The sequence below is a fragment of the Sinocyclocheilus grahami genome, unplaced genomic scaffold, assembly GCF_001515645.1.
Source record: "Sinocyclocheilus grahami isolate Dianchi unplaced genomic scaffold, SAMN03320097.WGS_v1.1 scaffold75.1, whole genome shotgun sequence".
NCBI classification, from domain to species: domain Eukaryota; kingdom Metazoa; phylum Chordata; class Actinopteri; order Cypriniformes; family Cyprinidae; genus Sinocyclocheilus; species Sinocyclocheilus grahami.
The window spans coordinates 345675-360362 of record NW_015505254.1 but is presented as its reverse complement, the minus strand read 5'-3'; the positions used below and the strand labels follow the sequence as shown (position 1 = coordinate 360362).

The window sequence follows — 14688 nt, the reverse complement described above, 5'->3', positions numbered from 1 at the left end:
CCATATATCCAGATATACTTGCTTAAATGTAGTCGAGCTGTGAAAATTACGCCTGGATGTTTTTGTTCATGGATGGTCGGGTCTTGTGACTGCACTAAGCGCGCTATCCTGGTAAGCCCCGCTTGTTCCACCTCCCAACTGAAGTTTGCACTTGGCTTTGTGCTGGTATTACACGCTTAACGCATACATTCCAAGGTTCTTAACTTTTGTATGTAATAACAAGCAAACACAGATCAATGGTCTGATTAAAATGATAATTGAGCATGAATATTTAATAAATTATCACATTATTTCAACCTGTTCTCACGCCTTATGTAAAGCACTCGAACCTTGATTATTGCTTTAAGCTTCTTAATATTTCTCTGTAGCCAGAGTTTTCCCCACGGGGGTCTGTGAAGGTCCTGCAGGGGTCATGTTCTGGAAATCTGGCCTTCAAGTTTGATATCGAGTTTGTATGTGCGTAATTATGTGTGATGGTAATTACATTCTTTAAGGGAAGATGAAACTTGGCTTGTATTAATTGCAAAGTACAAAAATAGATTTAAAAAAAAAGAATGGTGGCATTGATGGCAATATTATATACTACTACTACTACTACTACTACTACTACTAATAATAATAATAATGTACAGCAGTTATTTACTATTAAAACATAAATAAAAATGTAGCCTATACATAAATACCAAACAAATGTACATTTTAACAAAAATAAATAACAAAAAAACTATACTAACCTTGGCTTATTAATTGCAAATTATATAAATAATAAGAAATTGTTATGAATTTAAATTCTGAAATGCCCTAAGAAAACAAACAATCAAAAAAAGTAGACACTTTTTAGGAGAAATTAAAAAGTCTGGGTGGTGGACAATCCTATAATTGTGAAATAATAGTGACAATAATTAAAGTGACAATAGTTTAAAACTGTGATCTACCCATTAACCCTAGACTGATGACATTAATGATCTATCCAGGGGATCCCTGGGTGTAGAAAAGTTGTAAACTCCTTCTCTGTTGAATCCATGTAAAAAAAAAAAGTACAATGTGAAAAGACAAACAGTTTCACACAGCTCTTGTCGCTCTTACAGGGATGTCACTGAACATGCTTCTCATATGGGAATTTGAAGGAAACTGCCTTGCTCCCTCCTGACTTCAAGATGCACACTGGGTTCATACTGACATTAGGAACAGAAAAAAATAATCTTCAGATACTTAAATGTCACATTTGCATGAGGACATTTCAAACTGCTTTACTTTTGAAGTAACTTTTTAACTTTACATACGGTCATGACAATGGAATGCTGCATTTTCTGCATTGCAAAGCTTAATCTCAGCACAGATAGAGGCTACACTGATCGCTGTCCTAATATGGCCTTTAACTAAATACCTAAGACATATGATTATTGGAATGCTGTAGTCTATTTAGGATGTTTTAAAGCCTCACTTACGGACAAGCAATAAAGATGTTGTACTTGGCGACATCAAGCGGTGTGTTTTCAAACTACAAGTAATATCGCCTTTCCCCCATGCGTCCACAGTAGTCTATAAGTGCATACAAACACATTTTTACAGTTTTTATATTAGTTCGTCAATAAATATGATTTTGAATTAAGCTGTAAACTTGTATTTATATTAAATGCCGAATTAAATTCTAGGAATTTTCGCGCACCTGTTGTTAAGATGTCAAAATGTCACGTGCATACTAGGGGCTTAATAACTCACAATAAACAAATAATAAAGTTAGTTTGCAAATTGCAACTAACAACTATATTGGTAATTCGGTTGCACCATTTGTTCCACTTGAAGGCATAGTCAGTAAACTCTCCTCGGAAGTTATATTTAGTCGCATAATATGACGTTAACCACTAATTATTTCCAGTGATCTAATATTATATTCCACTAATGTTATATTTTATTTAACGAGAGTACATGCCAACAACATCATATATGTGTACATTAATGACATCTGTCAGGCAAAACGTTGATGTAACGTTAATTCAATCAGCGGGCCAAATTTCCGTTCGACATTTGATCTTCTACCGTTCTGCGCAACCGTTACCTTAGAAACAAGTTGACAACAACTTTCAGGCAAGTTAGTCAGCCATGTATCCAATTCCTACTGCTCTAGAAATGAATTTAATTCAAGAGTCGCATTATTTGTTGTCGGGAGTGTCGTTCTAACTGTTAATAACTTTATCTTTAGCCCCAAAAAGTGGATGTTTTAACTACCGCTACAGACTGTTATTTGTGATAGACGTGGAGAGGAAATGCAGTAACTCCTGCGATACAAAGGAACCGTAGAGATTTTATCAAACGATGTCGCACAGGTTTGTAGGTTACAGTGACAGTAAATGTGCTTGCAAGAAATGATTGCCTCAAAAATGTAAATTGTAAAATGTCTGTGTTAGTAATTCTTCTAAATGTTACAACATACAGTCTCTTTCATGTTTAATTTAAGGTTAAGATATATATGATTGAATTTTATTCTCATATAAATAGCTTAACTTGTATGCATCAATCCAATGAGTAAAACAGTTTGTCTCTGACAGCACATACAATACACTTTGGTCTGAAGCTCATGAGGAGCTCAGCTGTTTGCTGGACGAAGAACTCCCAGAAGAACCTCCCCGTCCTGAGAGAGACAGAGTGGTGTTCTTCCAAAGGCTCGCCACCTTCTATGTCCGCTATGTGCAGATCTTCAGGCAGCTAGAAGAGGCTTATGACCAAAGCGTTCACCCCCAAAAGAGGCGTGCGATTCGGCAGGTGCTGGACAGTGTGATAGGCCGTGTTCTGGAGCTCAAGAACGAAATGGTGGAAAAGGAATTTTCTGAGTACCACTACATGGATGACATCATCCAAGACCTGAAACTAACCCCTGTGAGTGTCTTTAGTGCTGTAACGGACTTAATAAATGTATTTAAACCGTAAACCATCATCATTTCAATCATGTTTGTCAAAGGAGGACCTTGAGATTCCAGTTCCCAGGTATTTCATTTGGGAGCGGAACAAAGTGCTGCAGGACAGAGAAAGAATGTTTGCTGCTATATTAAACCAAATGGATGTGACAGAAAAGGCAGGAAAGAGTTCAATTGCTCATGTTTCATCATAAACAACAATAATTGCATTGGTTTGTGCTTACATGACTTCTCTTGCCTTCCAAAGCCTCCTGTAATGCGCATGTTGACTCTGGAGAGGGCCATTAAAATCATCCAAGTGGCTGAAAGAGCACGGCAAGGACGACTGAGGGCAAAGTTCATGCGAGAGATCCATAGAGACTCTGAGAGACAGAGGAGAGCTGAGGAACAAGAGGCAGTTAGCACTGACCAGGCCGCAGTTTGTATCCAGAAGGTAAAATATACTATTATGTTCACACAAAATAGTTATAATTAATGTATTACTATTAGTTTACACTAAAAAAAGTTTAGAAATACAGTACATTTCTTAAACTAATTCTAATCTCTGTTTAGGTGTGGAGAGGTTTCATGCAAAGAAAAATTACAAAAAGGCTACGTGAAGAGGAAATTATATTTCTTGGAATGGTAAAATGAATTATGTATCTCTACCATTCAAAACTTTAGGGTTGATAAGTTATTTTGATGTGTTTGAAAGAAGTCTCTTATGCGGACCAAGACTGCATTTATTTGATCAAAAATACAGTAAAACAGCAATGAAATATTGTGAAACTTTTATGTAAAATGTTGTGAAATATTACAGTTTATAAAAACGTTTCTATTTGATTATATTTCAAAATGTAGTTTATTCCTGTGATGGCAAAGATGAATTTTTATCAGCCATCGCTCCAGTCTTCAGTGTCAGATTATCCTTCAGAAATCATCCTAATATGCTAATTTGTTGCTCAAGAAATATTTATTTTTATTATAAGTGTTGAATGAAAAAAAACAACAACAAAAAACAAAGCATTTATTTTATATAGATTTTCTTTTTTGCAACAGTGTAAAAGTTTTTTTTACTGTTACTTTTAATCAATCCTTGCTGAATAAAGAGGTACTTTTTGGGTGCTTTATAATACATGCAAAGTACATTAACAAAGGTACCAGCTTTGTATTAATAGTCAAACATAAATATTTCAAGTAAGTCATAAATATTTTGGAGTTCATTGTGCTTCTGCAGCTTGACTACATAGTGAGTATACAACCACCGTGTTGCCACCAGTAGATGGAACTCTAATACTGTTTCTTTTTATTTCATTCTCTGGCTGTGCCTTCTTCAGGCCATGGATCCAAAACTGTTCTATCCATCCCAAACCGAACTGGACGCTTTAAACAACGAGGCCAACAGGCGGACCAGACAAGACGAACATGAAGATGACTATCAGAAATCCATTGGATCTGTTATTTATCAGCTCAGGGAAGTGGAGGGCCCAGAAATGAAGGAGACCATGAAAGATCAGATCCGACAGTGGTTCATTGAGTGCCGGTGAGTGGGATCCCTTGCTGATGGTGGCACACAATTAATATTACCTTGGTGTTTTACTGAGCATATGTTATCAACATTAAAATGAGTACTTGTGAATAGTGATGCAACAGGCTCATTTCCTGACTACCCAGAGGAGGAGAATGGAGGCTCAGCTCTTATATTCGCAGAGAAAACACCTGAGGAGGTAAATACAGCGGGTAAAATAAGTATTGAACACGTCACATTTTTCTCAGTAAATATATTTCTAAAGGTGCTGTTGACATGAAAGTTTCACCAGATGTCGGTAACAACCCAAGTAATCCATACATACAAAGAAAACTAAACAAATAAGTTCACAAAGTAAGTTCTGTGTAATAAAGTGGAATGACACAGGGAAAAAGTACTGAACACATGAAGAAAGGGAGGTGCAAAAAGGCATGGAAAGCCAAGACACCAGCTGAAGTCTATCAGTAATTAGAAAGCAATCCTGCCCCTTGTCAGTGGAAATTAATATTAGCTGGTTCAGTCCCAACTGATGTCCTATAAAAAGGTGTCTCATTACCAACGTGTCACACAAGAAACATTTCATGATGGGTAAAAGCAAAGAGCTCTCTCAAGACCCTCGCAACCTTATTTTTGCAAAACATACTGATGGCATTGGTTAGAGAAGGATTTCAATACTCCTGAATGTTCCAGTGAGCACTGTAGGGGCCATAATCCGGAAGTGGAAAGAACATTATTTTTCCATAAACCGGCCACGACTAGGTGCTCCTCGCAAGATTTCTGACAGAGGAGGGAAAATAATTATCAGAAGAGTTGTCTAAGAGCCAAGGACCACTTGTAGAGGGCTTCAGAAAGACCTGGAGTTAGCAGGTTCAATTGTTTCAAAGAAAACAGTAAGTAATGTACTGTATCCTGTATACACCCTCACCATGCAAGACTCCATTGCTGAAGAAAAAGCATGTTGAAGCTTGTTTAAAGTTTGCTGCACAACATTTAGACAAGCCTGTGAAATACTGGGAGAATATAGTCTGGTCAGATGAGACCAAAATTAAACTCTTTGGATGCCATAATACACACCATGTTTGGAGGTCAAATGGCATTGCACATCACCCCAAAAACACCACAGAACTTTCAAGATTTGAAGACTCTGTGGAAGAATGGGCCAAAATCACACCTGAGCAATGCATGCGACTAGTTTCTCCATACAGGAGGTGTCTTGAAGCTGTCATTACCAGCAAAGGCTTTTGTACGAAGTATTAAATAAATTTCAGTAAGTGTGTTCAATACTTTATCCCTGGGTCATTCAATTTTATTACACATAACTTAATTTCTGAACTTATTGACGCAGTGTCTCGTTCCCTACTCAGGGAACCATGGTTACATAAGTAACCCGAGACGTTTTCTTTGTTTGTATGGATTACTTGGGTTGTTACCGACATCTGGTGAAAATTTCAAGCGCACCTTTAGAAATATATTTATTGAGACAAATGGTGACGTGTTCGATACTTATTTTACCTGATGTATATGTTCATCTTTGACCAAAACCTATGTATATATATATGGGATGTTCTTTACCCATCCTATTCAGTATGATTATGATTAAAGAAAACTGTCATGTTTGTCATGTTTTCGTTGACACAATAATGTCTTCCTTTGAAGCTGGCAGAAGAACTGGCAGCAAAGGAGGAGGAAGATGCCAACAAAAAACCAAAGGGCAAGGAGGAGACAAAAGAAAAAGGAAAGAAAGAGAAAGTCGATGACGAGGTAAGAATTGAGGAAAGGACTTGACATGCACACTAACCACAATGACAAAATAGTAAATAGGAAAACACTGCAAAGAACATTACTGAATATGATTACCAAGTATTTCTCTACTGTATATCACATTGAGTGTAGTTCTTCTAATATGTAACATAATTGTACTATCACAGGAGGAAGAGCCTGGACTGAAGATGCTACCATCTGCCTATCTGGAAGATATTGAGAGGGGACACAAGACATTTTCTGGCAAGGAAAATTGAATATTTAAACATTTGTGTGTTACAGTAACAACATATCATTCACAAGAGAGAGGGTGTGAGTGTGATTATCTCATCTGATCTGCAGAGGTTTGGAAAAACAGAAATGAGACCAAGAATTTTAGTCAAAGACACGAGCTGGAGCTGATCAAGGAGGAAAAAAGAAAAGAGATTGAGGTGGAAATAAGAAAACAGGTGACTGATGGTTCACTGAATGTCTTTTAGCTTGTTGTGAAACTACAGCTACTGCTGTTAAACTGATCTGCGTGTACGTGCTGTTTTAGATTTACTGCCGTTTTTCTTCTTAAAGTCTCCCTGAGATCAAACATTTAAGGCCACGTGTCCCTCACAAACATTTTTATCAACGTTAATCCTAGCTTTCAGAGACATCGGTTTTTGTTGCTTGTTCAGGTGGATGAACTGATGAGACAGGAACTGGCTAATTGGAAGCTGGCTGTGGATAAAGAAAAAAGCGGAAAGGTCAAGGGTGCTGCAAAAGTACAGTAAATCCCTTCTGTTTACATGGATTTATTGGATAACATCAGAGACATTGACTTTATATACAGTATGTATTTTGTTACACATCGTAAATGAAGAAATTGAAAACTTAGTCTTTATGTACATTTTGTTTCATACTACACAGAAAAAGAAAGCATCAAAAAGTGGAAAGAAGAAGAAGAAGGACAAAGACCTTACAGCGGATAGGTTTTTTTATTTATTGTTTTTTTTTTTACGTGTCTTTGAAAATTTGGAATGGTTAAAGGGATAGTTTTAACTTTAATTACTCACTGTCATTATGTTTTACACCTGTATGACTTTCCCCCCCCATGGAAATCAAAAGGAGACATTTCTAATCATTGTACTGGATGTTTATTCCATGCAGTTGAAATGAATGATGACTAAAGCCTGTGTTAGGCTTTCAAGCTTCAAAAAACACACACACACAAATGCTCAATTAAAGTGGTCCTTACTGTATGACTTTTGCACTATATTTAGAAGACTTGAAATATATAAAATATACACAAGTTATATGAAGCACTTTTATGATATCCATTCACTTTTATTATATGGAAATGCCAGAATATACCACAGAAATTCATATTTTGTTTTCCACTGGAGAAAGTTAAACATGTTTGAATATGAGTACTTAAAGTATGACATTATAATTTTTCAGTGAACTTTTCCCATAAATGTTAAATAATACACTACTGTTCAAGTTTGGAGTCAGTAAGCTTTTTTTAAAAAGGAATTTAATACTTTTAATTCAGCAAATATGCATTAAATATGCATTAAATAGATCAAAAGTGAGAGTAAAGGCATTTACAGTGATGTTTAATTAAATGCTGTTCTTTTCATCATCAAAAGAATCCTGAAAAAAGATCAGTTTCCACAAAAATATTAAGTAGCACAACTATTGTCAGTATTGATAATATTAAGAAATAATAAGAAGTGCACCAAATTAGCATATTAGATGATTTCTGAAGAGTCATGTAACACTGAAGGCTGAAGTAATACAGTACAGTAGCTGCTGAAAAATTTTCCTGTACCAGGCTAAATTATGTTTTGAAATAAATAGTAAAAATATTTCACAATATTAAGTTTTTTCCTGATTCCATTTTGATCACATGAATGCAGCCTTGTTGTCATGAGACTTCTTTCAAAAACATTTTTAAAAATCTTACCGACCCCAAACTTTTAAATTGTGAACTCATTGAACTCAAGTTAATCAAACTCTCTCTCTCTTTCTCTCCCTCTCTTTCTTTCTCTCTCTCTTTCTCTCTCTCTCTCTCTCATTTTTAGGACCATTGAGTCACTGTTTGAAGAGCTGGTTGAACAGGAATTGCTGAAAAAGGCAGATAATGTTAAACTAAAAGATTATCTTGGTATTTACAATCTGTTTATAATTCTCTTAGAAATTTACATATTTTGAAAAAAAAAGAGAAACAGACACTTCTAAAACTTATTTGGCCCTTTCATAAGTTAAAATGGGGTTATACATTCCTGTAAGTGTATATACACACCTGCTCTGTTTTTAAAGGGGACTATAGCTATCTCGGCACAACTCTACGACAGTCTGACATTGAGCCTATGCCGTCCTTATCTGATGTTCGGCAAGTTGTAGCACTCTATGCTGTCTTACCATTAGGTGAGTAAATTAATCGCTCAGGATTTTCTTATTTTTACCTTTGAAATGCCAGCTTTTTCATATGTTGTCAAGCTGGCCAGCTAAATGGATCGAATAAAAAATGTTCTTTGTCCTATAGGTTCCCAAGCAGTGCATGAGAAGGCTCCCCTGGTGAAGACCATGCTGCTAGTAGGTCCATCAGGGGTGGGTAAGAAAATGTTGGTCCATGCCATTTGCCAGGAGACTGGAGCCAATCTGTTTGACCTTTCACCTTTAAATGTGGTTGGAAAATACCCTGGCAAGAGTGGATTGCAGATGATGCTGCATGTGGTGTTTAAGGTAAAGTTTAATGTGAAATTGGCCTAAATCTGTGATACTGGCCTGCTAATTGTTGGTATTTTGATGTATTTTGTACTCTGTATTCTGTTCAGGTTGCCAAACTGATGCAGCCTTCTGTAATATGGATTGGAGAAGCTGAAAAGATGTTTTACAAAAAAGTACCAAAAGAGGAGAAGGAGGTAAAAAGTGTAACCCACTTGTGATCTTTCTAGTGGTGAAATGACATGTAATGAACTATTTCCTTTGTTTTCATTTTGGGACACAGTTAGATCCGAAACGTCTGAAGAAAGATTTACCCAAGATCCTTAAGTCCATCAAAGGAGAAGATTGTGTTTTAATAGTAGGAACGACAAGTGATCCACACAGTGCAGACCTGAAATCCTTGTGCAAATTCTACAATAAGATCATCCTCATACCTCGGCCAGACTATGCATCAAGATACGGTAAGCTAAGTGCTTACCAAGGCTGCATTTATTTGATAAAAAAAAATCTGTAATATTTTTGAATCATAATTACAATTTAAATTATCGTATTTATTTAAAAAAAAAAAAACTTACTGAGCCTAAAATAGTGTATATTATATTTTAAGAAAAATAAGCAAAATCACAGTGTTTCCAATCATGCATATTGTCACAGTAATGTGGAAAGAGCTGATAAAAAAGAATGGAGGAGAAGTAACCAGTGCCCTGGACCTCAGCTCTCTGGCAAAGATCTCTGATGGCTACACTCAAGGTCACATGGTGCAGGTGGTGCGTAGCATCTTGACCGAACGGCGCATTCAGCAATTTCCTAAACGTCCACTAACAGCCTCAGAGTTTGTGTCTCCACTTGCAAGAATCGACCCTGTGTTTCAGGAGGAAGAAGAGGCATTAAAAGTAAATAAAATCTCTCAAATATCTGATACCATTTCTTTGCATTGCACATTGAATTTAAAAGCTAACTTGACAATAATTTCTAGTATTCTCTCTCTCTCTCTCTCTCTCTCTCTCTCTCTCTCTATATATATATATATAGAATAAATTAAAAAAAATTTCTCCATAGAACTGGTATGCCAAGACTCCCCTTGGAAAGAAGAGAATTAAAGCTGCCTCAGGGAAAGAGGGTGATGAAGAGTCCTCAAAAACAGGGAGCAAAGGTGGCAAGAAGAAAGGAAAAAAGTAACAATATAAGTGTTAACATGAGCAACCATAGTACCACATTTCCCTGCCTTTACCAATAAATGTATCAATTTGCTTATGACATCATCTTATGACAGTATGCATGTTTTTTGTTCAGTTGTAGATTAAAATCCAAATTGAGGGGTGGAAAAGAGCTTGTGGGTCTATAAATACACAGATACCATCTCCATTAAAGAGGAAAGGCGTATCTCCTAGTCCATTTAAGAGTGTAAACCCCAGCGTGAAAAACATGATCACAGGGCTTATCGTATCTAACACTCTGTACTTCCGCTCAGTAAACTGGCATAGCCTGAATATTTTTGCAACTGACAAGAAAGTGTCACTGTCAGTGCTAACATGCTTACTCCTCAAATGCAAAGTGCTGTAGGACAAAAATAATGAAGATACATTAATCTGAGTGATATAACAGTCAGAGATATGATGGCTGCTAAAATCAGATTAAATTCAGATTCAATTATTTTAACCAGTAAAATTCTTATTGTGGTGGGTTAAAATGGCCAATGTAATGTAAACATCTATGGTAAACACAAACATTTACATGCCATTTACTTTGGTGTTTCACCACTTCATTAGATCTGTCCAGCAGATTTATGTATAAAGCGTTCCCTGTACACTACCGTTCAAAAGTTTGTAGTCTCTTATGCTCACCAAGGCTGCACTTGTTTGATCAAAAGAACAGGAAAACAGTAATATTGTAAAATATTCTTACACTTTAAAATGACTGATGTCTATTTTAATGTATTTTAAAATGTAATTTATTCTTGGATGACAAAGCAGAATTTTCAGCAGTTCATTCAGTGTGCAGTGTTACATAATCCTTCAGAAATCATTTTTTCCCTAATATGCTCATTTGGTGCTCAGTAAACATTTCCTATCATTATTAGTACTGAACACAGTTGTGCCACTTAATATTTTTGTGGAAAACATGATATTTTGTCAGGATTTTTTGGAACAGGAAATTGTTTTATTTATTTATTGTTTTGTAGCAATTCTTTAATGTCAGTTTTGATCAATTTAATTAATCCTTGCTAATTAAATAGATTAATTTCATTATAATAACCCCTTATTGATCCTAAACTAAACTGAACCTGAACTAAAAATGTGTTTTTATTAATGTCAAGCTAATAAGTTTCCCTGTATAAGAATTCTTCCTGGGTCTGCTGTGGGTTGTTGGGGTCCATACATAGAGGTGAAAAGACAGTACGTGCTTCAGATCAAGGACAACTAATGGGAGAAGGGGATTTTGCAGCCCCAGTTAGACATGTGGAGTTGTGATTGGTCTGGGCTGAAACTGAGACAGCCCCCCAGTCTAGGGTTTAAGGGATTATCTCAGATCAACAAATGGACAGCCACTCTTTCAAAGCAGTTCAACTCAGTCCTGGTAAACATGTAGATCTGCATATTTTATAGAAGTAGAACTTTTGTGCAGTGCACTCTGATTTCACAAAGTTAAAAATAAGGTTTTGGTGCTAATTTCACTTATGATACAGGAATAAGCTGTACAGCATCAACATCATTGATGTTCAGAAGGACATGCATTTTTTGCTCTCCCTATAATTACACTTACATTCCAACTGTGTCATGGGTACTATAGAGTGAATTTAGCCAAATTGCTTTACGTTTATTTATATATTTCTAAAGCATGATTCTGACAATGTGTATATAAAATAGTTTGAGTCTATTTATATTGATTTAAGTTGAACTGCTAAGAATTATAATCATAAGAATTATAGCAATTATAATGGAGTGCAATGCAATATAATAGTGTGAGCAACAAGGTGACTTCGAGTTGATTTATGGCACTTGGTAAATCTGTTGTCAGCAGGGTAGAGAGAGACAGTACCAAAGGACATGTGAAACTCACAGAGATGGGATCCAAACAAGGACCTGTGAGCTTAGGTGAAGTGTTCAGCTGTTTCGTCAAGTTCTAATTTCACCTAACACATCCTCACATGGCCCTGGTTCCTTAACAAATTGCTATTTATATTGTGTCTTCGGGCCATCGGTAATATTGCATCCATGTCACTTTGAGTTGAGATTTCTTCTGCACATGCTTGGTGGATGTTTGCAACTCATCAGACAGACTTTACTAAATGCAATAAAGAGTTGTAAAGGTGAAGTAGTGCATTTACAGTATTTAGTCACCAAACAGAAATAATGTCAGTTTTTTAACATGCTCCCTTTCAGTTAGCAAAAACAGGTAGTTCCGCCCCCTAACTCATGCCATTGGTTGAGCCAATTATTATGTCTAGCTCAGCTAGACTGTCAAATCAAATTAATTGTGTATGTCTCTGCTAACATTGAAATGACATTATGCATCAAGACAAACCATGACAAATCGGTGCAGCTTATGCCAGTGATGTTAAAATTTTATAAACTATTTATACTTGACAAAATGACAAAATGTAAAATGAAAATTTTTTAAATTCAAAATTCTTTTTTTTTTATTAAAGTTTTTTTTTTAGATGTTCTCTAACAAAGTTCCAACAGACAAACAATGGAAAATAATTCTAAAAATTTCAATTAAACATGTAGAGACACTGCAGCTTGTCAGAATAAATCCTGCTTATTTTGCATAACAGCTTGATCAGCCGCTAGTCTAGTCCTGCAGTATGGGCATTCAGAATGAGGATTTAGGATCTTTTAATCTCTTTTTGACCTTTCCAACTTAGTTATTTTGGCAACTATCAGAGAAATATGATAAATGAACCTGTGCTACTGTGAATAGCTTTTGGTCAACACAACATTAATCAATTAAATCTTTGGGAATCAATCCTGTGAATCAGTTTCTTTGGGTTCATTTGTTAAGGGATGTATAGTCAGATATGAGATATAGTAAATAGACTAACTGTTATGAACCAAACCATCCTTTGAGAAAGGTGGGTGGTCAGTCATCTGCGGTGGATGAAAACAATGCTAGCAGGCAGGACTTGCTCCATGTAGCCAAGATGTTTCTATCTTTATGTATAATGACGCACAGTTATTTTGGAGATATGTCAGCTGTTCGGTATTAGCCTTTGGGAAAGCTGAAAAAAAAGAAAAACACTTTCAGCCGCTTGTTTGCCAAAGGAAACGGGATAGCACACTGACCTGGGTATCTTTGGTCAAAGTTTTGGGGATAATACTGGAGGAATTTACGTGAACTACAGAAAATTATTTGTGGGCCTTGATGTCTTTCGGTATTTTTGTTGCTAGCTTCAAAACATGATAAGAAGTGTCTCTTTTGGACTTTTATGTGAGGAAAATGTCAGATTTGGCTAATGGTGAGTAAAACGGAAGATCATCCATTTGTTCCTTCTTAAAAATCTGGTCAGTATGAACTTTTTTCTCACGCGTGATCTCAAGTTGTTGTTCTGGTGCATGATTCACAAAGAAGATTTGAGACTTAAATTAATTTGAGACCATTTACATTCCCAGTTGTTTTGTGTTGTCTGATTAATACAAAAAAATACAATATTCATAACTTATTCTGTGTTTTAATCTCAAGGATGGTGTCATGTTTCAAAGTATTATATACACTTGAGACCAACTATTAACTGAACGCTGGTGACATACCAATGGGACAACTGGGAGAAGTGTTTGTTTGTAATGTGAGAAAGAAGTGTGTAGGAATTTACTGCCTTTGTCTCTTTATTTGACCCAGATAAACATCAGTTGTATCTGCACATATGGACAAAAATGAATGAACCAATCATAAAGTAAGCTAGAGTGGCAGAGACATCGGTGCATTCCAAATGATTAACTAATTACATAGAGGGAGTGTAAGCTGTAGGGAGTATTATTTCTGTCAGTATCATATTTCATATTAGAAGAGCAGCCACAGGTTGTATTCACCAATAAGATCAGTTTCTGTGATACACAAAAGGGTCATTTTTATTTTACAATGTTGATGAGTATACGATTACACTTTTTAGAATTCAACTTGGAGCAGTAGGCCTAATGTTGAAGTTGCTGGCCGTTCCTAAAGGCTTGTGAGAAGACAAGTTCCTAAACATGGCATGTAAGACTCATTTATTAATTAAGCATTCTGAATTTGATTATATCATATTTTATTTTACACTATTGCTGCTGTTAAGAAGATATGCAGTCCCTGAAGTGACATTTGCAATTTCGCATGCGCACGATTCAATAGAAGAATTAGCAAGTGAAAGCTAGAAAACTTGAGCATGCGACAATTTCCCCTCAAATGTCACTTTGCGGGCTTCGTATAGGGCAGTTTTTGTTACAAAAAAGAAACACTGATAATTGTTCTATTTTTGTCTGAAGTGAATAGAATTCAATTGGTAAAAGGGCTAGAAGATGTGACGCTGTGTGAGAAAGAAGCCTGTACATTTGAGGTGGTCCTCAGTCATGCGTACGTCCAGGGTCAATGGAGCAGGGATGGAGTCCCACTTAAATCCAGGCCTGTGTGTCGAATTGCCACGCAGGGCAAAAAACACACACTCACACTCACGCGCATCACGGTTGCTGACATGGGTGTCATCAGTTTCAAGGCTGAAGGGATTGAAAGCACTGCTATGCTGACAGTCACAGGTACTATTCCATCAATATGCAACCTGTATTTAATGCAGTATAAAGTCATTTCTTTGTGGGATAAAGGGTGGGATGT

General features: G+C 36.2%; 2 protein-coding genes across 2 annotated transcripts in view; both read left to right on the top strand.

The window, feature by feature from the left end:
* The first annotated feature begins 37 nt into the window (after positions 1-37).
* LOC107585835 (IQ and AAA domain-containing protein 1) lies at positions 38-10322 on the top strand. Its single transcript, XM_016272982.1, has 20 exons — positions 38-111; positions 1089-2327; positions 2550-2877; positions 2960-3073; positions 3163-3348; positions 3468-3539; positions 4232-4437; positions 4537-4621; positions 6079-6183; positions 6351-6426; positions 6526-6632; positions 6849-6935; positions 7081-7142; positions 8238-8320; positions 8476-8583; positions 8702-8901; positions 8994-9080; positions 9167-9344; positions 9538-9776; positions 9943-10322. The coding sequence occupies exons 2-20, from the start codon at positions 2317-2319 to the stop codon at positions 10060-10062; spliced, it is 2454 nt and encodes an 817-aa protein (XP_016128468.1). The 5' UTR covers positions 38-111; positions 1089-2316; the 3' UTR covers positions 10063-10322.
* A 2965-nt stretch (positions 10323-13287) lies between these two features.
* The window catches only part of obscna (obscurin, cytoskeletal calmodulin and titin-interacting RhoGEF a), a 49900-nt gene continuing 48499 nt past the window's right edge, over positions 13288-14688 (top strand). The window contains exons 1-3 of the mRNA XM_016273086.1: positions 13288-13342; positions 13994-14079; positions 14346-14612. Coding sequence (XP_016128572.1) covers positions 14073-14079; positions 14346-14612 — 274 coding nt within the window. The 5' untranslated portion in view covers positions 13288-13342; positions 13994-14072. The remainder of the gene's footprint in view (positions 13343-13993; positions 14080-14345; positions 14613-14688) is intronic.